Source organism: Paroedura picta, chromosome 12 (assembly GCF_049243985.1).
Source record: "Paroedura picta isolate Pp20150507F chromosome 12, Ppicta_v3.0, whole genome shotgun sequence".
NCBI classification, from domain to species: Eukaryota; Metazoa; Chordata; class Lepidosauria; order Squamata; family Gekkonidae; genus Paroedura; species Paroedura picta.
The window spans coordinates 20,237,874-20,246,487 of record NC_135380.1 but is presented as its reverse complement, the minus strand read 5'-3'; the positions used below and the strand labels follow the sequence as shown (position 1 = coordinate 20,246,487).

General features: G+C 44.0%; 1 protein-coding gene across 4 annotated transcripts in view; it reads left to right on the top strand.

Annotated features, from left to right (window-relative positions):
• RHOBTB2 (Rho related BTB domain containing 2) overlaps positions 1 to 8,614 on the top strand; it is a 34,966-nt gene that overhangs the window by 7,164 nt on the left and 19,188 nt on the right. For 2 of the 4 annotated variants that reach the window (XM_077307130.1, XM_077307129.1), the window contains exon 2: positions 1,425 to 1,505. In XM_077307130.1, the coding sequence (XP_077163245.1) occupies positions 1,447 to 1,505 (59 nt within the window). In that variant the 5' untranslated portion in view covers positions 1,425 to 1,446. Of the gene's footprint in view, positions 1 to 1,424; positions 1,506 to 2,369; positions 2,479 to 5,935; positions 6,087 to 8,614 lie in introns of those variants that run through there. The other 2 variants (XM_077307134.1, XM_077307131.1) reach the window with 2 other exon arrangements.

The window sequence follows — 8,614 nt, the reverse complement described above, 5'->3', positions numbered from 1 at the left end:
GGCCATTATTCTACTTTACATCAGAGTTCACAGAAGGAAAGCTGAATTGCAAAGTACATATGAAAGTCTACTTGACCTGCTTTGACTTATGGGAAGCCGGGTTATACATAACAAAATGTTAAGCTGCTCTATTCAGGACCTCACATCAATAACATGGCTTATGCTTGACCAGAGTTTAGGACCCAAACTATGGTTTGATTTTTCAAAACATTCAATAGGGAAGCCACAATTTAAAGCTGCTTGTCTGTTTTTGTCCTTGACACTCCCATTCCTAGGTGCAAAGCTCTCCTGAGGTGGGATAACAGCTGTAACTGTGATTTTTAGTTTAGGCATTTTGCCCCACACACCCTGACTTTCTGATTCCCCTTGTCACAATTCTGCCAGTGCAGACATTACACCAAAAAGAAGTTAAGATTCTTCAACAATGATAATAATTCCAAAATCAAATCAGAAACAGAAATCAAATGGAGCCTTAATGACTAACAAAATTTGCTAGCCTTCCTATCTAATCTTCTAATCCTATATAATGCAACCTACATCTTTGGGATTATTGTTCTGCCTGCCTCTCCCCCCTTTTGTTAAGGCTGTGGCACTGCAGAAATTAGTTTTTAAATCTGTATGTTTTTAAAATGCTGTAATCCACCCTGAGCCTCCAGGGAAGGGTAGAATAGAAGTGCAAAAATAAATAAATGATTTCCTCCTCAAATTCCTTCTCTGCTTGCCTTCTGGTCTATTTACATTTGTTTTCCAAGAGGTTATATGCTTGTTTTTTTCTTTTTCTTTTTCTTCCTTTGGAAGAACTTTTTGACAAAGTATTTTGGCCTTTCATAGCAGACTTGTAAATAAAAAACCGTTCATATACAGCAACAGTTACAGAATCACTTTTCTCATTATAAGAACTTGTTTTTAGTAGTGGCCCTAAGCTGCCAACTGTACCTGTTTAGTTATTTCAGTAACTGGTGTTTTATTTTTTTTCCAATTTTGTACTGGATCCTGGATTTCTGGAAAATTAATATCTTGCAAGTTATAAATCCAGTAATCGGATAAAGCCAGATTGTCATACGAATGTGATGCAAGGATGGTATAGAAATGTGGGTTTTAATCTGAATACCAAAATGTCTTGGAAGGGGGGACAGCAGCTTTATGGGCTTACTATGAATCTCTTCATATAAAGCGTACCTGTTCACTCCCAAATCCTGGAGGATATACAAGCTAGGACTGACGGAAAAATAAGATCAGTTTAGCATGTCTCTTAATCTTCCATCCCTTTAATCAGACCAGTGGCTGATATAGGGCAGCCCTAGCTAGATACTGTCCCATTTCATAGGCCAGGAAGTGTCATATTCTGGGGAGAATGAAGGAGAGGTTTACCACATAGAAAGTTTCAAAATGGATTGGCTGATCTCATTCTCCTTAACTTTCAGACTCTGTAGAGAACGGAAAGAAATGGCATTCAGAGGCAAAAAGCACCTCAAACTGAAGAAGACCAAAATGGATGCTGCATTGTGAGTATTTTGATATGGCAGTTTAAGTTGCTGTTTGGTTCACGTGTAATGTCAAATCACAGTTTGGTGCTGTATTATACTGGGAGAGGGGAGCCTACAAACCAGGGCTGCAGACTGGCTACAAAACTTGGGGGCCAAGCACAAACCCCAGTTTCATGTGAACTGCAATGACCAATAAACTACAAATCATATCAGATGACAGAACCACTTGGGGGCAGGTACCATCCTATGAAAGTTGAAACACCCGCATGAGCACTGCCAGACTCTTAAGGTAATATAGTCACAGGGTGCTTTCCTATGCCGTGCTGACAATGGAGATCTACCACTCTGCCACATTTAACTTTGTTCTGTTGCAAGAAGAATCATCCATTGGCTTGAGCTCAATGGCAAATCTCACCTTTCAAACTCTCTGGCCTACTTTGCAAGTTTTGTCCTTCTCTCCCCTTTGCTGCAGGATGCAGCACTATCTTTGTATAGGTGTTATACTCTTCTAAGTTGGGTAAATCAAAGGCTTACAGTGTAATTCTAAGCAGAATGATACCCATTGATATCAATAGAAGGGGATAACTTCTTAGAATTGCATTGTTAGCCTAGAAGGTATTTTTGAGTATGTATGCTGTGAAACAGCTATATTAACCAAGTTAATGCCATAGCTGTGAAGGAGGAATGTTGGTGGGTCAAATTATTGTGTGGATAGCAACCGATACACAAAGATAGAGGGAACTAAACTGCTTCTGATTGCATGTTATTAATTTTGCCTAACCCTGCCAAGCCAAGACCATTTCATTAGTAGAATCTGAACTTTACTCAAAGTGGATAATCTTTAACCATCCTGTACCAAGCTGATTCAAATAGTCTGTGACAAGTATCTGGGCGTTCACACCAGTTAGTCAAGAGGCAACTAAACTCAACCGGGTTTTTAAAGGCTTACCACCAGGTACCAACACATAACAGTCATCAATGATCATAAGAGGTTGGTTGAATTTTAAGGTGTACATTGATAACTGTTTATTTAGTCAGGCATACAGTGCTTTACAAGGGCTTCCGGGTAATAGATGGCAGCAGTGAGAATGTAAAATGTTGTGCTAAAGTTCAGAAAAGTTCTAAAACCTGGTTATTTTGGCATCAAAGCACTAAAACAGCTTCTGAGCAAGGAAGAATGTGACATACAGACCTGGTGGATGATGTGAGATTCTGGGGAAATCAGTGAATAAGGTTTAACCTAGCACACTTAAAAGACTCTGGGTATCTGAGTGTTAATGATAAAGTGAATTCACAACAAATACAATAAATAGCTATCAAGGATGAGTATGGATAGTGTGCAATAGAGATGGACACAATGTAAATGCTAGATGACAACTGTGTGTGTACATAGAAGAATCAGAGAAAGTATGGAAGTCTTCAGCAAAAGGCTTTTCTCTCAAATTCTTCGGCTCTCCAGATCTTACTCCAGGGAGAGGGGCAGATGTGGTCCTTTGGCATACCGCCCTAGTTTTGACCCTGAGGTTGCTGCTATCCTCAGACAAAGGACTTTGTGTGAGGAGTTGGGAGTTATCTGCTTGAAACAAGGGTGATTATGAAGTGGGGCAGATGGGAATTCTTTTTATTCCCTGATAAGTTCAAGAGGCTTATATCAGGGAGACAGGAGAAAAGACAATAAACTGCATTTTAATTATAGCTGTAAGAAGATTCTGAGTGCAGAGATTTAGGCCGGTGCTTTTGCTTGAATCCAGGTTATTGTTTTTTGTTTTATTTATAGTGGAAGCTGCTGTATGGGTGGCTTTGGAATATGCATGGCTTCTTGTTCAGCTTAGGCGCATGTCAGCTTGTTCATTGCTGCAGGGAAACTGTAGGATGGGGAGCTTATCCTGGCAAATAAGGATGTGTCAGAATCTCTTTTCTGTATCAGTAAAAGGGACTGGAACAGGAGACATTCAACTTTAGGGCTTCTCGTGTGTAACAAAGGAGAATATGAGCAGGCACAGCTTTTGTAAGGCATGACTAGCTGTACCTCCTGGAATTTCCCTGTGCTCTGTAGGTGCAGGAGGCAAATGTGGAAAGGGAGGTTAGATCTGAGCTAAGGGAAAAGAGAGAAGGGAAGGGTTAACCGTCTTGAACCACCCCTATGCCAATGGCTATATTTTATGGCTCAGCATTGTAGGATGGTAATGTGAGAGGAGAAACCTCTGGACTCACAAGTCTGCCTGTAAGGGCCAAAGTATATCTAATGTCGAAATTCCATGACTGAAGCTCCCAATTTGTAGTTTGACCCTTAAGGGCAGCCGGGCGTGTGCGGTTGGTTGTATGTGAGTGTGTGAAATCAGGATCTGGCTGCGTGGTTGTGCAGAAATGAGATTTGAGTCTAACCATCCCTTATAATTTGCCTGCTTCAATATGTTGTCGTCCCCCCCCCCCGCTATTTGAAGCCCCTTGATAAAGAAAGGCAAGCACAATATGAGTCCCAGTATTGTTTCTTCACCCATGTGACACTGATCATACATGGCTTTATTAACCCATGTGAACAATCACCGTTACAAAGAATAATTTGCTATACCGAATGAACTTTGAAAAAGTGTTTGTTATTTCCTCTTTCTATGCTTGGTGTGTGACAGGGACACATTCCCTCCCTCCTCCTGCCTCTCCTGCCTTTGTTCTTCCAGCATGACTTGTTAACTCATCCCCCTGATTACATAAGATAGTAAAAATTTCACAACTTGAACATGAGCGTGTTTATTCAATTCAATGGAACTTCCTTCCAGGAAAGTATGCTTTGAATAGCAGTCCAGCTGGTTTTAACGCATATAGACCGAGAAGGAAGCCCCACGGGGATGAATAGGTCTTAATTTGTTGCCCCAAAGTTTCCCTTATCTTCTTTCCTAATTTTGAAGGCTGGGAGGAACTTTACCAGCTGTGGTCCATGCAGTCTCATCTCAAATAGACCCACATTTTGGTTTAACCAAAAGCACAACGGGACCTATTTACTGAGCAGAGCCACAAGGAAATGGATTTAAGGCCTGATTTAGCTGGCAAACCTGACATCCCCAACCCTTGTCTAGTCTGTCTCTTATCTCATTGCTATATACGTCTGCTTACCTCTCCATCCATCTGGGTATTTTTACCAGAACTGTCTCCATGGTAACATACACAAGGACTTCATAATATTTTCTAAGGTTTCTTCATGTGGTACGTTCTTATTGGGTATACATTACAGGACCATGTTGTGTACCCGTTAAAAGCTTTTTTGTGTCCTACAGGAGATTAAAAATAGACACACACGTACTTGGAACGTTATTGTGTTAGCAGGTACAAGCGCTCTTAGTGTGTATCCATTGACACTGTGTAATGCATGAACTGTGGCCCTCCAGATGTCCATGGACTACAATTCCCATGAGCCCCTGCCAGCATCTGGAGGGCCGCAGTTTGACTATCCCTAGACTAACCAGCTGCTGGGAAGCTTTAGCCATTTTTTCAAGATTTGAGACTTAAGGTCACAAAATGTCATTCATTGCCAGAAGTCTGGTGAAAGGCAGAACTGGACCATCAGGAATCTTTGGGTTTTGGAGATTCAGTTTTGGTTACTCTGCAGGGTTAAGGCCCGTAGAAGTAACAAAAGTTAGTGAACCATTTTCCTTCCTATCTAGTATATTTTTATTCTATCCTTCCTCCAAAGGGGCTCAGATTTTTCTCTCTTTTCCGCATTATCCTCACTAGTAGCATTAGTATTCAGAGGTTTACTGCCTCGGCATATGGAGGTTCTCTTTAGTCACTCTGGCTTACAGGATACAGAACATCCCAAGTTCAATTGCTAGCACCTTCAGTTGAAAAAAATCAGGTGATGTGAAAGACCTCTGCCTAAAACTTTGGAGAACCACTGCCTGTTTAAGTGGACAACACTGTCCTTCATAGATCAATGATCTGACTCAATATAAGGTATAAATACTCAGGTATAAATACTCAGCTTCAGACATGTATGGGGCACCATGCTTTGTGGAACGGAACAGCTCTGTCTTCTCCAGGACCACCTACCCAAAACAAGCATTTCCCCCTTGCCCGCAAATATATGCACTGGCATCTTTTGCTGGCCAGAGCACGGACCGGCACGGAAAACAGCCAACTGTTCTGTAGGTTAAACACGGCGCTGGAATTGTTTTGACCTAAGCCACAATGGTGCTTTTGTCTTGTGTAAGGCAGGCAGGGGGTCATTCAGGAATGAGACTGATGGTTAAAGCTGCCAAGGAACTTCTTTGTGCCACAATTAAGCACCTGCTACGACAGAACAAAATAAGCCAAATCATGCGGCTGGCGAGCCAAGCTTTTGTGCGTTCCTTTCCCCGTGACCCACTCGAAGAAGGAAGCTAAAAGCTGCGTCTCAGCTGCCTGCGGATTTCATTCCAGCCCAATGCAGGGAAAATAAAACAGCTTTGTGCGTGAAGCTGGTAGCCGCCGTTGCTAGCTCAAAGGTCCCCCTAGGCTTGCTGGGGAGCTGGCCAAAACCAAACCAAATAACCAAAAGGATCCCCCAGTCAAGTAAATCAAGGTTTCTTCTGCAATGGAGAGAGAGATCCCCGTCTTGCGAGTTAGGTGAGAAATGGAGAAGGAAAGCTGCTGCGGAATGGAGCCTGGGGATGGGGGACGTAGCGGGGGGGGGGGGGGGAGAGGCTGGGAATTGGGAGATGGAGGCCTTCAGGAAGCAGAGAGATGCTTGTGTGACTGGACTGTTTAAAAGGTGCCGGGTGAGGTAGATGCCGGACTGCTGACGCGAGCTGACGCTGCATTGCATCAGTGCCGGCCCTTGGAGCCGTTTGTTTGTTCATTCGGAGGGGCCACGGCTGGTTCGCTCCTCAGAGGGGAAAAGAACAGGAACACGTTTATTTTGGTTATGCATGGTGGGAGACAGGAGGCAGGGGGAAAGGGAGAAGCCTTGAGCGAGGACAACGCCGTATCACATGATCTAGATATGCTGGGTCACAGCAGCAGGTCCTGGCTGCCAGAGAGCTGCCAGAGAGCCGGGCTGCTGCTGATCGGCTTCTCATTGGTCAGACCGCGAGGGATGACTTGAGGTTTTAGTCTCAAGCTGCAGGAGGTGTGGGGGGAGGGAAGCAGAATGGAAACAGTGCAGCACACACATACGCCCCCCCCCCACTACCCATCTGATATAAACGCAGGCATGGAGTGTTTGTGTGTGTGCAAGTTAAATTGGTCGAGGCACTGCTGGATGTAAAAAGTACGAGAATAGTTATCTTTAGCTTGCAGACTACTTTTGGTGGCAGAAGCAGGGTGGGAAGCAAATCCAAGCTGTCTGAGTCAGTCCTTGACGTCTGCCTCTCAAATCAGAGAGGTGTACATAAGTCGGGTTTGGGGAAAAGAGCACTGGATGTTGTTTTTGAATCTTATATGTGTGATGCAGAGGGTGGGGGGAGGGGAATCTCCAGGTAATTGTGTCTCAGTAGTCCAGCAGAAAGTCTCAGGTACAAAGTCCCAGCATCTCCGGATAAAAGAACCTGGTAGTATGTAATGCAAAAGATCTTTGCCTGAGACCATGGAAACTGCTGCCTGTCCGAATAGACAGTATTGTCCTTGATAGAGCAAGGCAGCTTCTTATATTCAAGTGTGTGTTTATATTTATTTTTGAATGTATTGACTGCTACTCCTGGACCAAGCCGGTGCATGGCCGTTTACAGTAACCTCCCAATAAAGCATTAATAAAATTACAGAATTCCAGGGCAGCATAATCCCATTTTACTCCCGCCCCCTCACCAGTCCAGCATAGGCTGATGGCCCTCCCCCTGCACCCACTGCCTGTCTCTAGAGGAAGGGCACTTCCTGCCCCAGGTGTTCAGGGCATCCTGAGGAGGGACCCCAGATCTTCCCCAACTTGGCCACAACAGGATCTTCCAAAACCTGGCTCCTGTCTGACCCTGCTAGACTTCAAGCCTCCTGCAAACAGAAATATAGCTGTCTTGTTTTGTCAATACCCAGAAAGGCTATAAGAAGGGACAAGAATTGTTCAGTTGTATGGTTCATATGTCAACACTGTGACCAGCTGGGTCAGTGTTGACTGCCCACATTCTGTATAAACTCTACGGGTTCCTAGAGAGATGGGCAAATTTAGGGACATTTGTCTGATGAGTAGTTGTGTTGTAGAAGTTCAGTAGTACTGGACATAATTTCCTTAGCACTGCACTGTTTGTTCTTCACTGAGACCAATTACACATAAAGGTTGCTGGAGCATCATGTGAGACACCTTAGGTGGGACCACTAACAGGTCAAGCAGTCTGCAGAGCTCAAGAGTGAATGGGAACAAAGTAAACTCAAAGCATCAGTTGAAGCAAAGGAAAAGTGTGTCTCTGAGGGCCATTTTTTTAAACAGGTTTAGCAGGCAAAGAAATAGAAGCAAGTAAAGTTTTCTTCCCCCTCCAGGCACTTAATGCTACAGGCAGAATACAAGAAGGGTTAATAATGGGGGAGGAAGGAATAGATGCAGGGATGCAACAGGAAAGGTTGGATGGTTAGTGCCTGCGAGTCTATATGGGAGAGAGTAAAGTTTTCCAAGAGCTGCAGAGGATTAGGTAGCTGGGCATGGGAAGCAAAATGTTTCTCATGTCTTGTGATTCCAGAGGAATTTAGGGCTCTGAAGTTGGGCTCTGAGCAGCCCCTCCCATGCCTTCTTGTCACTGCATCATCTCTAGTTTTGACTGTCTCCTGATTTACCTGCACACAGGTCTAGAATGTTACTGGCCTCAAAACCCCACCGCTGTACAAAATTACAATCACATGGTTTAAGCCTGGTGTATGTTGTTGTGTTCTTGTTTGGGAGGGGGCAAGTTGTTTTTCTCCCTCGGGCGGAGGGCCTTAATGGGGGAGAGGGGTCGGAAAGGAACGAGGAGAAAAGGGACCCTGGTAAATGTTATTAATGGAAGAAGTAACGGTCAGGTGGGCTGGATAGATGTGGAGAGGTAAAGAGATGCACAGGATGAGGGTGGAAGGAAGAGGGGAAAGCCAGAGAGCTGAGTTGGTAGCTATGTGACCGTGCAGATTTACTCTGAAGTAAATTTTTAACTGCCCCCCAAGACCCTGAAAATATCTGAATTTGGTTCCGTTGTATGGAA